We start from the raw sequence: 16,602 nt of genomic DNA, 5'->3' as shown, positions 1-16,602 counted from the left end.
CCACTTTGATTGCGCCTTTCCAGAGTTAGCACAGCTGAGGGGTTCGGCGTGTAACCCTGTACCCGCCAATCGGGTGACCAGGTCTTTCCACAGTAAAAAAGATTGTTTTGTGTGTTTTACTGTCAGGGCATGTAAAGTGCATGTCCTTCCTGTGTCATATGCTGCACCCTGGCTTTTGGGCTTGGTAGGCCTGCCAGAAGGGTGACTTACACACATGTCCAAGGGAAGTGGTCACTTTGCCTTCAATGCCAGCCTAGCAGTGCACGACTGCACTGACAGTCTGCCATGGTGCACTGGGGAACTTGTTTTAGTTGGGGTGCCTCCAGGGTGGCACAGTCAGTGCTGCAAGCCCTCTGGTACCCCTCCCACTTACATGCCCTGGGTACGAAGGTACCATTTACTAGGGACCTAAAGGTAAGTTAGCCATTTCTAATTGGACATAGACAATTTTACATCATATATAGGGTCGGGGCTGTGGCTCTTAGGTCTGATTAGCAGATCTCAGTGCACTATTAGAGTTGAAAAACCAGCAGCATAATTAAAAAAACATGGGGGTGACCATACAAAAAAGGTATTTCCTCACACTGCCCACCGAAATTTGAGATGTCCACAGGCCCAATGGACATTGCTTGGATTGGCAGAAACCACCTTCATGGTGGTTTGTGTCAGTGCATTGAAAGTTTGACGTACGGCTCCGTCTCCATGACGGATCCATATGGCAAACATTGAGTATTTTCAAAGAGAAACTCCCATTGCAGGAGATTCGCTTTGAAAATAAAAGCAATAACCCCCTCAGCATGGGAGATTTCTCCCATCATTTGGGGGAGTAATTTGCAAGTGTTTATTGCCCCTCCCATTTGGAGAGTGAAAACTGGGCATTTGACTGCCCACTCTAAATTGGGCAGGTGGTCAAATGGCCAAACCTCCCAGAACACTTACTCTGTCTGGTTGTCCGTTGGAGTTGTTTGTCATCAGCAGAGACATAGTAGTCTCCAACAGTGACATAGTTCGGTTCTGCCTGATTCTAAATGAGGCAGGCAGAAATTCAGTTTGGGGGAGAGGGAACCCTGTTGCCTTTGCCACAGAGTTCACTGTGTGTCAGAACCTAAATCAAGCCCTCAATTTGTTAACAGACCATGAAATGCTTCCTAAAGCAGTTGCAGTTCTTAACTGGCCTTTGGGTGTTTCTATGATGATTAATTTGTATCAAATCTGCTGCCTCTCATTATCCAAACACAGCAACAGACTGACTCGCCAATCTTTTGTAGATCCACATGCTTGAATCTTTTTCTGTTGTAGACCTCGGAGTCTCAGCATCCTGTGATTCTGGGCAAATTACTTCATCTCTCCGTGCTACCAAAAATGTACGTGTCCTTGTGTAACGTAACTGGTACTCATGTAAAGCGCTTCAGTACCTTCGGGTTGAGTTCGCACTATATAAAACTGCAAATATATAGCCAGTTCAAGGCTCCGGCCGAAACATGTCGCCACTCGTGGTGTTCTTGCACTGGAGAAGGTTATGAAATAAATGTAATTGCTTTGGAGTCTAGTTGTGCTGCCCGTTCTTTTTAAATCAGACCTGGATTCTTGAAGCTGAAATGGTGTGGTTTGGAGACGTAATTATATCAATAAGGCCAAGTTTCCTTAGAAGTACATTTGTTGAAGTAAGCCTTTCACATCCGTGTAAACCATTCCAAGCTAGGTGAAGGCACTCGGGTTGCCTTTCCCCGAAGGCCACGATACCTCGGTTTTTCAAGCCCAGGGCGTGTGAAAGGAAGCCCCAGTTCATATCTGCTCAGGAACATATGTGCTTAGAACCTTACATCTCAGAACAAGGTTTTGACATCTTCACCAAAGAAATGTTTTGATTTGGAAGAGGATTTGCAGGACGAGGGTCTGTTTGAGCCTCTGTTAGCCAAATTAGGTGCCATGTGGAATGCCAGGAGGACGGATGAGGAGGAGAAGGCACAATATGGGCAAAAAGTGCTTCAAGAATGACAACTAGAAGGTATTATAAGGGTGAATCACCGTGCGGATATGGTCATTCTTGTTATAACCGCTCATGAGATAATTGTGAGGAGGCGCAGGTTGGCAACTAGCCTGTGATGAAGGTCCTGGCGAATCTAAGCAGTAAGTTGCATCAGATGATGTCTTACTGTTACCCAGAGTTCCCACCTACTCCTCATCTTATGGAACAGCCCATCATTCACCTTTGGCCGCTTAATCGCAGCACCTTGTTTGAGCTTTTAAAAGTGCCAACCCTCAGACCTTCATCCCGCTGCTCTGCCCAAGAGACCACATGGCGACTGTCCACATCAGAGGGGCCTATTTCCACATCGCTATACACCCTGCACATCAGTGCTGCCCGCTTTTGTAATAAGTGGACAACTTTACCAATTTCACCTTCTCTTGAGGTTACAGCATCCTGAGGGCGTTCACCAAATATCTGAAGGTTGTAGCCGCACATCTGTGGAAAAGTGCCCGGCATGTCTTCCTGTATCTGGGCAAGTGGTTGAAAGAGCAGCAGGCAACAACCAGCCCCATCACACACTAGAGTGTAGGGTCTTTGTTACACACACTAGAATTTGTCGTCTATGCAAAACATGTTGCGTCTCAAGCAACAGTGGGTCCAACTCTTTCTGGGGAACTGTTTTACACTCGGTCACAGGAAATGCCTACCTCATCCCAGAGAGGGTAATGGCATCCCGAACCCTGCCGCCTGTATTTTTTTTGACCAAATACGGTGTCCCTTTTTAATGCAAACTTTATTGGCATTTTTGAATTTTTCCTATGACATAACATTGTTGATTGGCAGATGACAGTATACGTTCTTTTACTTCACGGATGAGATTATCAATGTGCCAGAGTGTGGTTCTAGGACAAAATATACATTTCTTCTCATTGGAGAGCAATGGCCGGATTTTAAGCTTACCCTGGGCTTGCAATATTGCAAGCATCATCCAACGACAAATTCTCATCGGTTCTCACGCCAATCTGACGTCGGGTAGTAACAGGCTCGTAACACTAAGGGTTCCAGTGAGGAGGGTTCCAGCCTTTGGACTTCGCTCAAACAGATGAGCTGGAAGTTTTAGGATTGCTGGTGGAGTAGGTACCTGAGGAGAATATCATGAGGGCATTATATAGTTTGATGTTTTGGTGTTAACTTGCATCAGTCAGGGAGGGATCTCCTAAAATGGAACACAATTAATTAAAATGGAACACCTATTTTATAGAGTGATCTAAATGAGCGGAAACTATTGGGGGGCGGAAGTCTCGGCCAGCGTCCTTTTCACGTTCTCCAGGATATTTTCCCAAGTCCTTGGTGTAGGGAGGTCTGCAGAGACCTCTGGCCTCCTCCCTGTGCAGTGCGTTACTTTCAGCTGCCGCCCACTTCAATAGAGCCTTGCACTTCCCTTCAGGGAGGGAGGGGCTTGGCCTTCCAGTGTGTAATGGTACATTTTGCAATACCAAGGGTGAGATTTGTAAACCGAGATGCCACTTAGTTTGTTTTTGGTGCTTGTAAATTCTGGGAGCTACTCAAACCCAGCCGAGAGGGAGAGTTTTCACTGATAGTGTACATTAGGTCTTTTATTTTGGTCCAGAAAACTGCTAGGGAAGTTCATGCCCAGAACCCACGCAATCTGCGGTTTCTGCTAATCATTGACAAAAGCGGGCAAGAGATGAGCCTCATGCAATGTAAAGTATTAGCCCAGTTTGAATTTGGCATTGATGGTTACAGCAGAGGCTTCTGAGCGTTCCTTCTTGAGAATCCCGCTGCCTCCCATTGGTTTGCAGCAGTGATGCCAAAAGTGAAGTGTGTGACAGGTGATGTGCCTATGACCCAGCCCCATTGTATAGAGGCTTGAATAAAAGAATGTCTCTGGCTCGCTGGTGACTGTGGACCAGAGCTGCTGCTGGCTAATTCTGTTACTTCTCAAGTGAGAGGAGCTTGTGCTCTTAAAACCCCTGTGTTGTGAGATTTGAGGCACACCAGTAACCTGCCAGAGGGGGTCTATGTGGTCCCCAGGGTCCACAAGGGAAATGGCTGGGGCTTATGGAATCACCCATTTGGTAAGGCGACCTGCGCAATAGTACCTCCATAGTGCGACTCAAAGGAGTTGAGGATGAGAACGGAGACGGCGGGTTTTAGCTGCCAGGAGATTTGACTCATCCTTTTGCAGAGAGTGAGTTTCTAGGTATGTCTTATTGAGTGAGATTCCTGCAAGCCATGGGCTCAACCATTTGTGATGAGGCAGCAAGTTAATATAACCGAGGGGGCTCCCAGACCACCCGCCTCAGCTGGGAGATGTAGCTTGGCAAGGATACGGGAGGTCAGGTACTTTCCCAAGATCTTATAGTCCGAGTTAAGAATGGCAGTTGCTCTATAAGAGCCCGGGTCGCTGAGAGAACACCCCGGTATAAGAAAGGGGTCCAGGCGCGCATCTCTAAGCAACTGCAGAACACCATCTTGCAATGGCTTCCTGTAATTTTTGGCCACCCGGGCGGGGATGGTCTAGGTATGCTTGATAAAAGTCCAGGGGAAGACTTTGGCATCTTTGCAGCGATGACACCACAAATGGCTGCTTTAATCTCTTGGGGCCTAATTACTGCATCAATTTCTTCCCTGTCCTGGGGGAGAACCTAGGGCAAGGGGAGGTGCCTAAGGAGCTCCGTTATTTTGGGTGAGGGGCTCACTGGTTCATTCTTGGTAAAGACAACGGTAATAGTCATGAAAACCTTGCAGGATCTTCCCCTGCATGTACACCAGAGTATCAGCTTGGTTTAAAAGCTCGGTAATTGGGACTTCCGACATATCTCTGGAGGTCATCCCAGCCAGTACCATACCCACTTGTTCACTTCCTTCATATGTGCTGAAAATGTACTTAAAATATTCCAGACTCCCAAGATTCTGAAGTGGGTGGGCCCACAGTTGTGGGCGGCGTGCATAGTATCTCGCAGACCAGGATCCTCGTCGATCTGTTGTTCTATATCGCTGAGAGCTTCCACCACTCCAGACCAGTACTCAATTGTCTTGGTGAAGCGTGCTGCCTCTGGTATACAGTGACCTCAAACGACCACTTGAGAGTGTTCCGTTCTGTGGAGCGCGATGAGGTAGATTTCTCATTAACTTCAGAATAATCGAGGATGCAGGACGTGACAGATCTCCTAGGTGGAGCATTATGTGCCCTGAATGTGCCAAATGAGAATCGGAGGGACCGCCCTACCTCACTGGAGGGGTGTGGTCAGTTATGTCGGGGGCAAAAAATAGCAATATAGTCAAAGCTCTGGGTTGCGTAGTCTCCAAACATTTACTAGGGACCAGTCTGGGAGCCAGTTTAGTTGGAATCTGGCATTGCCAGATGCGGGTCCATATGGTAATGGGGAATAAGATCTTTCCAGAGATTGTGTCTAATACCGCATAAGAGTCTCCACCAAACTCCGAGCTGAGGTGGGCCTACGTAGCAAAGAAACCCGATAGCTGAGACTAGAATGCAGGTTGGTCAGAGTTTTGGTTATATATACTGCCCAAAACTAGGGGAATTCCACCCAGTAAACTCCTACCCCTAGACAAATCTACCCTGAGGGTTTAGGATCATGGACTTGATGGAAATTGGGCTCCCCGCTCAGACCAAGATCATTGCACCCACATCAAAGGCTGAGTAGTCTGTCAGAAAATGTGCCTTCGCCATCTTTTCCTCAGATCCTGTGTCCCCTTATGGTGCAGAAGGTAATGAAACTGCTGGGGATGATGGCTTGTGCACAGCCATGGTGCCACACGCAAGGTTGAACATGCATCGACTCCAGTAGTATAGTGAGCTAGTGGCCACTAGCAGAGGGTCAGTGGTGGGATTTAGTATGGATAGTGCCCAGAATGAAGTTTACTTTCCAGTGGTGAAACAACAAGCACATAACTATCTGTTTGTGGCTTGTACTACTGTAGCTCCACGTGTACCTCCCTCCTCCCCAGAAGCGAGCAGCAATCTGAGATGTTTATTACCTTTTTAGGTTGCAGTGCACTGTAGACATGTTTTCTTGCTTCCCTGCAACACACTCTGGACTGCTCACATGCTGGGGAGAAACAATCTGAGGCGGAGTCTTTCTTGTGGTGCATTGTGGGATTAGGGAGGAGTCACAAGATATCTTGAGACCAAAGAGAACTTGCAAGTGCCCCTGCTGGACACTAGATGGCAGGAGTATGCAGAGCATGTAAATCTACAGCATTACAAGCTACAGATGGTTACAGCCTCAGTACCTTTTTCCTTATCCAGTGATTGTGTTTTACTTAGTTTAACAATATCACGTGAACATTACGGCAACCCTATTACACATGTAAGATACAATACCAATCACGTACAATAAAGACAACAGACAATAGTCCCAATACACTAGGTGTGCATCCATCAGTATCAAGATGCAATTCTTTAGATTCCATCAAAGTTATTATAACATACAGTACTAGTAGCGTACAATAAAACCAACACACAGTAGTCCTGTACAAAGGATCTACATCTATCATTATCATCACTTTGTTCTCTTTAAGCGCTCAGTGCATCTCCCACCGCTCATCACTTTATCTCAAGGGAAAGGTGTTTTTCAAAACAGTAGTGAAGTGTATAGAACCATTGCTGTTGTGCAGACTGGTGAAGACACTGTTAATATCTGTCGTGCAGACTGGTGAAGACTGTTAATATCTGTCGTGCAGACTGGTGAAGACACTGTTAATATCTGTCGTGCAGACTGGTGAAGACACTGTTAATATCTGTCGTGCAGACTGGTGAAGACACTGTTCATATCTGTCGTGCAGACTGGTGAAGACACTGTTCATATCTGTCGTGCAGACTGGTGAAGACACTGTTCATATCTGTCGTGCAGACTGGTGAAGACACTGTTCATATCTGTCGTGCAGACTGGTGAAGACACTGTTCATATCTGTCGTGCAGACTGGTGAAGACACTGTTCATATCTGTCGTGCAGACTGGTGAAGACACTGTTCATATCTGTCGTGCAGACTGGTGAAGACACTGTTCATATCTGTCGTGCAGACTGGTGAAGACACTGTTCATATCTGTCGTGCAGACTGGTGAAGACACTGTTCATATATGTCGTGCAGACTGGTGAAGACACTGTTCATATATGTCGTGCAGACTGGTGAAGACACTGTTCATATCTGTCGTGCAGACTGGTGAAGACACTGTTCATATCTGATGTGCAGGCTGGTGAAGACACTGTTCATATCTGTTGTGCAGGCTGGTTAAGACACTGTTAATATCTGTTGTGCAGACTGGTTAAGACACTGTTAATATCTGTCGTGCAGACTGGTTAAGACACTGTTAATATCTGTCCTGCAGACTGGTTAAGATAATATTAATATCTGTTCTACAGACTGGTTAAGACACTTAATATCTGTCGTGCAGACTGGTTAAGACACTTAATATCTGTCGTGCAGACTGGTTAAGACACTGTTAATATCTGCTTGCTGAAGCTCTGAGGAAGACTCTGGAAGAATCTGTTCTTCTCATGTGGGCAGCATACTCCAACCACACTGAATCTAAGGTCTCCTTATTTCTGGTGGCAAACTTTGCTCTACATAAGGCCGTAGTGTTTTTATAGTTGTGGTCCTTGTCCGATTGCTGTGTGGAAGAGATACCCAGCAGAAGGCCAGATCACTTTCACCAACACCCTGTACGTTGGGTGACTACCATGGGTTTACCCTGCAAATGGGATGTGTCCAGTTTAACAACTTGCTCTGGCGGATGAAGACGGTCAAGTAGCTTATTATTATTATTATTATTATTATTATTATTATTATTATTATTATTATTATTATTATTATTATTATTATTATTATTATTATTATTATTATTATTATTATTATTATTATTATTATTATGTTGGCTCTGTATGCACTATTTCAAACTAAGAAATAGAATGCACAGAGTCCAAGGGTTCCCCTTAGAGGTAAGATAGTGGCAAAAAGAGATAATACTAATGCTCTATTTTGTGGTAGTGTGGTCGAGCAGTAGGCTTATCAGAGGGTAGTGTTAAGCATTTGTTGTACACACACAGGCAATAAATGAGGAACACACACTCAGAGACAATTCCAGGCCAATAGGTTTTTGTATAGAAAAATATATTTTATTTTAAGAACTACAGGTTCAAGATTTACAAACAATACTTTAAATGAAAGGTATTTCACTCGGGTATCTTAGGAACTTTGAATCCTCACAATAACATGTACAGTTTTGGCAAAAATGGCAATAAGCTATTTTAAAATCGGACACTTAGTGCAAAATTCAACAGTTCCTGTGGTAAGTATTTGTTAGTTTCACAGGTAATGTAAAGAAATGGCTCCCTGTTGCAGTTACCCCCCCACTTTTTGCCTGATACTGATGCTGACTTGACTGAGAAGTGTGCTGGGACCCTGCTAACCAGGCCCCAGCACCAGTGTTCTTTCACCTAAAATGTACCATTGATCCCACAATTGGCACACCCTGGCATCCAGATAAGTCCCTTGTAACTGGTACCTCTGGAACCAAGGGCCCTGATGCCAGGGAAGGTCTCTAAGGGCTGCAGCATGTATTATGCCACCCTAGAGACCCCTCACTCAGCACAGACACACTGCTTACAAGCCTGTGTGTGCTAGTGAGAACAAAATAAGTAAGTCGACATGGCACTCCCCTCAGGGTGCCATGCCAGCCTCTCACTGCCTATGCAGTATAGGTAAGACACCCCTCTAGCAGGCCTTACAGCCCTAAGGCAGGGTGCACTATACCATAGGTGAGGGTACCAGTGCATGAGCACTGTGCCCCTACAATGTCTAAGCAAAACCTTAGACATTGTAAGTGCAGGGTAGCCATAAGAGTATATGGTCTGGGAGTCTGTTTTACACGAACTCCACAGCACCATAATGGCTACACTGAAAACTGGGAAGTTTGGTATCAAACTTCTCAGCACAATAAATGCACACTGATGCCAGTGTACATTTTATTGTAAAATACACCACAGAGGGCACCTTAGAGGTGCCCCCTGAAACTTAACCAACTATCTGTGTAGGCTGACTGGTTCCAGCAGCCTGCCACACTAGAGACATGTTGCTGGCCCCATGGGGAGAGTGCCTTTGTCACTCTGAGGCCAGTAACAAAGCCTGCACTGGGTGGAGATGCTAACACCTCCCCCAGGCAGGAGCTGTAACACCTGGCGGTGAGCCTCAAAGGCTCACCCCTTTGTCACAGCACCGCAGGACACTCCAGCTAGTGGAGTTGCCCGCCCCCTCCGGCCCGGCCCCCCACTTTTGGCGGCAAGGCCGGAGAAAATAATGAGAATAACAAGGAGGAGTCACTGGCCAGTCAGGACAGCCCCTAAGGTGTCCTGAGCTGAGGTGACTCTAACTTTTAGAAATCCTCCATCTTGCAGATGGAGGATTCCCCCAATAGGGTTAGGATCGTGACCCCCTCCCCTTGGGAGGAGGCACAAAGAGGGTGTACCCACCCTCAGGGCTAGTAGCCATTGGCTACTAACCCCCCAGACCTAAACACGCCCTTAAATTTAGTATTTAAGGGCTACCCTGAACCCTAGAAAATTAGATTCCTGCAAACTACAAGAAGAAGGACTGCCTAGCTGAAAACCCCTGCAGAGGAAGACCAGAAGACGACAACTGCCTTGGCTCCAGAAACTCACCGGCCTGTCTCCTGCCTTCCAAAGAACTCTGCCCCAGCGACGCCTTCCAAGGGACCAGCGACATCTGAATCCTCTGAGGACTGCCCTGCTTCGAAAAAGACAAGAAACTCCCGAGGACAGCGGACCTGCTCCAAAAAGACTGCAACTTTGTTTCGAGGAGCAGCTTTAAAGACCCTGCAATCTCCCCGCAAGAAGCGTGAGACTTGCAACACTGCACCCGGCGACCCCGACTCGGCTGGTGGAGAACCTACACCTCAGGGAGGACCCCCGGACTACTCTCCGACTGTGAGTACCAAAACCTGTCCCCCCTGAGCCCCCACAGCGCCGAGGCTTCCCCTGACCGCGAATCTCTGAAACCTAAGTCCCGACGCCTGGAAAGGACCCTGCACCCGCAGCCCCCAGGAACTGAAGGACCGGACTTTCACTGGAGAAGTGACCCCCAGGAGTCCCTCTCCCTTGCCCAAGTGGAGGTTTCCCCGAGGAAGCCCCCCCTTGCCTGCCTGCAGCGCTGAAGAGATCCGTTGATCTCCCATAGACTAACATTGCGAACCCGACGCTTGTTTCTACACTGCACCCGGCCGCCCCCGCGCTGCTGAGGGTGAAATTTCTGTGTGGGCTTGTGTCCCCCCCGGTGCCCTACAAAACCCCCCTGGTCTGCCCTCCGAAGACGCGGGTACTTACCTGCAAGCAGACCGGAACCGGGGCACCCCCTTCTCTCCATTCTAGCCTATGCGTTTTGGGCACCACTTTGAACTCTGCACCTGACCGGCCCTGAGCTGCTGGTGTGGTGACTTTGGGGTTGCTCTGAACCCCCAACGGTGGGCTACCTTGGACCAAGAACTGAACCCTGTAAGTGTCTTACTTACCTGGTAAAACTAACAAAAACTTACCTCCCCCAGGAACTGTGAAAATTGCACTGTGTCCACTTTTGAAATAGCTATTTGTGAATAACTTGAAAAGTATACATGCAATTGAAATGATTCAAAGTTCCTAATGTACTTACCTGCAATACCTTTCAAACAAGATATTACATGTTAAATTTGAACCTGTGGTTCTTAAAATAAACTAAGAAAAGATATTTTTCTATAACAAAACCTATTGGCTGGATTTGTCTCTGAGTGTGTGTACCTCATTTATTGTCTATGTGTATGTACAACAAATGCTTAACACTACTCCTTGGATAAGCCTACTGCTCGACCACACTACCACAAAATAGAGCATTAGTATTATCTATTTTTACCACTATTTTACCTCTAAGGGGAACCCTTGGACTCTGTGCATGCTATTCCTTACTTTGAAATAGCACATACAGAGCCAACTTCCTACAGGTAAGTAAAGCACTTACGGGGTTCAAAGTTGGGTCCAAGGTAGCCCACCGTTGGGGGTTCAGGGCAACCCCAAAGTTACCACACTAGCAGCTCAGGGCCGGTCAGGTGCAGAGGTCAAAGTGGTGCCCAAAACGCATAGGCTTCAATGGAAATAGGGGTGCCCCGGTTCCTGTCTGCCAGCAGCTAAGTACCTGCGACTTCGGAGGGCAGACCAGGGGGGTTTTGTAGGGCACCCGGGGGGGGACACAAGTTAGCACAGAAAGTAGACCCTCAGCGGCACATGGGTGGCCGATTGCAGAGTGCAAACAGGCATCGGGTTTGCAATAGGTTTCAATGAGAGACCCAGGGGTCTCTTCAGCGATGCAGGCAAGGGTGGGCTCCTCGGGGTAGCCACCACCTGGGTTAGGAAGAGGGCCGCCTGGGGGTCGCTCCTACACTGGAGGTCGGATCCTTCAGGTCCTGGGGGCTGCGGGTGCAGTGGGTTTACCAGGCGTCGGGTTCTTTGAAGCAGGCAGTCACGGTCAGGGGGAGCCTCTGGGTTCTCTCTGCAGGCGTCGCTGTTGGGGCTCAGAAGGGTCAACTCTGGCTACTCATGGGCTCGCAGTCACCGGGGAGTCCCCCCTGTAGTGTTGGTTTTCCGCAGGTTGAGCCGGGGGCGTCTGGTGCAGAGTGGTAAGTCTCACGCTTCCGGCGGGAAATGTGTGGTCTTTAAAAGTTGCTTCTTTGTTGCAAAGTTGCAGTTTCTTTGGAGCAGGGCAGCTGTCCTCTGGAGTTCTTGGTCCTTTTAGATGCAGGGTAGTCCTCTGAGGCTTCAGAGGTCGCTGGACCCTGGGGGACGCGTCGCTGTTGCAGTTTTTCTTGAAGTGGCGAGACCAGCCGGTAGGGCTGGGGACAAAGCAGTTGCCAGGAAAGATCCTGCAAGGGAAGATCCTGCAAGGTTTTCATGACTATTAACGTTGCCGTCTTCTCTGCAGGGCTTCAGGTCAGCAGTCCTTCGTCTTCAGGTTGCAAGAATCTATCTTCCTAGGTTCTGGGAGCCCCTAAATACTCAATTTAGGGGGGTATTTAGGTCTGTGGGGTTAGTAGCCAATGGCTACTAGCCCTGAGGGTGGCTACACCCTCTTTGTGCCTCCTCCCTGAGGGGAGGGGGGCACATCCCTAATCCTATTGGGGGAATCCTCCATCTGCAAGATGGAGTATTTCTAAAAGTCAGAGTCACCTCAGCTCAGGACACCTTAGGGGTTGTCCTGACTGTCCAGGGACTCCTCCTGGTTTTTCTCATTATCTCCTCCGGCCTTGCTGCCAAAAGTGGGGCCGTGGCCAGAGGGGGCGGGCATCTCCACTAGCTGGGATGCCCTGTGGCGCTGTAACAAAGGGGGTGAGCCTTTGAGGCTCACCGCCAGGTGTTACAGTTCCTGCAGGGGCAGGTGAGAAGCACCTCCGCCCAGTACAGGCTTTGTTGCTAGCCACAGAGTGACAAAGGCACTCTCCCCATGTGGCCAGCAACATGTCTGGTGTGTGGCAGGCTAGCAAAACTAGTCAGCCCACACTGGAAGTCAGGTATGTTTTCAGGGGGCATCTCTAAGATGCCCTCTGGGTGTATTTCACAATAAAATGTACACTGGCATCAGTGTCCATTTATTGTGCTGAGAAGGTTGATACCAAACATCCCAGTTTTCAGTGTAGCCATTATGGTGCTGTGGAGTTCGTGTATGACAGACTCCCAGACCATATACTCTTTATGGTTACCCTGCACTTACAATGTCTAAGGTTTTGCTTAGACACTGTAGGGGCATAGTGCTGTAAGGCCTGCTAGAGGGGTGACTTATCTATACTGCATAGGCAGTGTGAGGTTGGCATGGCACCCTGAAGGGAGTGCCATGTCGACTTAGTCATTTTTTTCCCCACTAGCACACACAAGCTGGCAAGCAGTGTGTCTGTGCTGAGTGAGGGATCCCCAGGGTGGCATAAGACATGCTGCAGCCCTTAGAGACCTTCCCTGGCATCAGGGCCCTTGGTACCAGGGGTACCAGTTACAAGGGACTTACCTGGGTGCCAATTGTGGAAACAAAAGTACAGGTTAGGGAAAGAACACTGGTGCTGGGGCCTGGTTAGCAGGGTCCCAGCGCACTTTCAAATCAAAACTTAGCATCAGCAAAGGCGAAAAGTCAGGGGGTAACCATGCTGAGGAGGCATTTCATCACATTATTATTATTATTCCCAATTTCTCACTTCTGTTTTACATGAGTGAGGTCTTGGGGACGGGGTTCCCCAACAATCCGCTCCTGCTAGGATATTGCTCATAGCAGCACCCTAGCAGACCTTGAGCAAGCAGAACAAATGATGAAGAACCTCTAACAGTGAGGTCCTCAGCGGCCTAACTCGCCCTCCTTGGAGGATTGTACGCGTTACTGGGGTCATAACCCATTTCGAGCATCCATACAACTTCCCTAGACCCCCAAAGAGGAAGGACCTTTGGAGCACTGTGCCATCTTTTTATTATAACATTACTATACTAGGCCTGATTAGGTGTGCCCTGGTGTGTCATGAGCCATACAGAAACACCTCTTTACGCACTGATTGTAATTACAACAGGCGCAGAATTTACTGCACCAGGTAATCACTGGGAGAAATAAAGGCGTTTTACGAGCTCAGATTTCAAAAAGTCAAATCTGCCTCAGTTCAACAAGTAAGAAAACCATTATTCTTCATCCCTAGAGTTAGAAATCTCTGCCTTTAGTCTGTTAGTCCCAAAAACAACTGCATTGCCTGACTCTTTCAGTTTAATCTGCACTTAAGTGCTCCTGCCTCTGAATCCACTGCATCTGAATGTTTGGTCATTCAGAAATCTCTTGCATCTCCTTAGGGTAAATTCTCTTCAGCAATTTTCGATGCATCATGTTTTGTATCTAAATATTTATATTTAAAAAGCCTCTTTCCGTGCCATATTTATTTATGTTCCCTTCTTTACCTACCAACATTCCTTTCGGTCTTTATGTGTATTCTGAATGTAATCGTGCTGTGGTCGCTGCTCCTAAATGTTCTACCGTTGTCATTTTGCTGACGTCTGCACTGTTTGTACCCGGGTCAGAGGGTCTACCTTTCTCATCCTTTCCTTTACAAACCACACCACCATTCTTCTTCTTGGGTTTTCATAAATGCTCTGCTTACTTGTGGAAATGCTTCCTGTTGACTGAAGTTCAACCCACACTTAACGCTAAGTGTATGGCTCACACTAGCTGTGGTTCATAGTTTATGTATAAAGACCCCTTCCTCTCACTCAAATGTTTCGGGCGCAAGGATTCCCGTAGCTTCTTTTATTTGTTTCTACTGTCCTTTCTGTTGCCTCTCTCAAACCTCTCCCTTCTCATTTGGGATTTAGATTTGGTTTTATATGAAGCCAGAATATGCCACCTTTTCTGAGTGTGTTTTTGTGATGTAGAGTAAAATAATCTATCCTCACAGCTATTCTGCTGCAGTGTTTGTTATATGCCTGTATCTATGTACAAATGTATGTATATGATGTTTCTATACCGGGCACCTAGCCAAAGGGCAGCAGAGCACTGTACGTGGTCAAAGACAATCATAAAGTCAACGAGTGGTCGGAGAGTTACGTGGTTTGTGAACTGTTAATGCATTGTGATGTAGTGTCCTTTAAAGAGTCCGTCTTCAACTCTTTCTCACATTGGACCAGTGCTTGGGCTGTCCTGAGGGATGCAGGGATCCTGGGTGCATAGATGGAAATGGCCTGCTCCTTTGTTTTTTTTTCTTTTTTACACTTCCTAGTCTGATGGTGTTCTGGTTGCGTGTTTGCCGAGAACCAGAGATGACATGCTTGTCTAGAATATAAGCGGGAGTGCTGGTCGTGATAGCTTTGTAAATGATGCTCCTGGTTTTGAAGATGGTTTGGGCTGGTAAGAGGAGCCAATGGATTTGCCTCTAGATAAGGGTGTTGTGATCATATTTCTTCAGGCCCTGGAAGAGACATGCTGCCTCCTACAGGATACCCCTAAGGGGTAACGGTGTGGAATCTGGAAGGCCACCATTCCATTGGTACATGGTGGCTCGAAGGGTTTGCCAACTTATTATATTACACTCTTTAAGGGAAAGCTTGTCAATTTTTCACTTGACTATGTGCACAGGACTTATGAAAAAGAATACATGCCTGCTGACAGTTACCTAATTAATTTGCCTGTGAATTTGAGTCCAGCGCGGAAAAGAAAACCACAGAGATTTACAAAGTAGACAACCCCAGAAAATGTAAATCCTCCTCACACCATAACAAACGTGGATGTAACATAAAGACCCACGCCCTGTTCGGGACTGAAACTCCTCTCTCTTCACTCTTTTTTTCAATCCGAATGATAATGGAAAAGCAGCACACCTTCTAAAAGAGTGAGACAATAACTGTTTTCATTTATATCTTGTTATATTTTTAGATTTGTAAATTATGTGGATTTCCACCCGAGTGGGACCTGCATCGCCTCCGCAGGCACGGACAATACGGTCAAGGTGTGGGATGTCCGAATGAACAAACTGCTTCAGCATTATCAAGGTGAGATGCAAATCCTGTCTCTATACCCTCCGCAAACGGGTGCACATTATTTTCATCTTGCAAATCTAAATTGTGTTGACATTAGACACCGAGCATACATAGTGGTTCTGTTTAAGTAAAAGTCCTGTGCTACTGAGGTGTGTTCTGTATTAATGAACAGCACCTGCATGTGCAGCAAAGGGTAAAATCAATTGTCCAAGGTTTCTCTAGCGCAAATGTTTCTACGAAATGTGTTCCATGGAGCATGAAAGCCATCACTGAGGGCAGTTTTTGCATCACACTTAAGTGTTATTTCAACAAACCTTTAGCTCTACTTGCATTCTAGTCCTATCACTCCTCTTGGGCTAGAGTCAATGAATATTTCACTTGAGCAGTGCCAGTTTACACAGACATTTGCTACTAGTGGCTTGTTTGCTAGAAATGGTGGAACGGAAATGTAATTTCCTGATGCGTATCGATGGTGGTTGGCTGAGAGGATGCTACAGACATTTGAAACACTAAAAGCCTGAGTTCTAAAACAAATGCTTATGAACCTGGCTTGCATCAGTTCTGTGTATTAGGGGGTGGACGAGAAGAAGTGGTCTTTGTTGTCCCTTGGTTAGCCTTGCTATGTGACTGGAGTGACTACGAAGCACTGATTTGACTGTTCGACTAGAAGCAACATTCTGTCTCCTGATGTCCTCATCTAAGGAGTGTTTTTTCAGCAGTAGACCTGGTCTTCTTCTCACCATAGAGCTTCAGAATAGTTGTTCTGTTCTTCCAGCCCAAACGGGAGATCTTGCTCACTGCGTAAGTACAGAGTTGTAGTTCACAGGTTTCTACCTTGACTATCTATGGTGGCACTTGAGGACGTTTTTGTGGCGTACTGGAGACTGTTGGCATTGAGGTCTGTGCATAGTGGGAATTGTCTGAGGCTCCTGTAGGTAGGTCTGGAAGCTCTCAAGGTGACTGCAAGTGGCGCAGAGGGGACTGTCCCACAAGGGGGCTGAACTCAGCGGTGGATGTTATACCTGGAGGTACCTGGGTCATCACTATATGCAA

General features: G+C 47.1%; 1 protein-coding gene across 1 annotated transcript in view; it reads left to right on the top strand.

Moving 5' to 3' along the window:
* Positions 1–16,602, top strand: part of POC1A (POC1 centriolar protein A) — a 125,285-nt gene that overhangs the window by 47,518 nt on the left and 61,165 nt on the right. Inside the window, exon 6 of the mRNA XM_069206099.1 lies at positions 15,446–15,561. Within this exon, the coding sequence (XP_069062200.1) occupies positions 15,446–15,561 (116 nt within the window). The remainder of the gene's footprint in view (positions 1–15,445; positions 15,562–16,602) is intronic.

This window comes from Pleurodeles waltl, chromosome 9, assembly GCF_031143425.1.
Source record: "Pleurodeles waltl isolate 20211129_DDA chromosome 9, aPleWal1.hap1.20221129, whole genome shotgun sequence".
Lineage (NCBI taxonomy): Eukaryota > Metazoa > Chordata > Amphibia > Caudata > Salamandridae > Pleurodeles > Pleurodeles waltl.
This window is presented reverse-complemented; position numbering and strand designations above follow the sequence as displayed.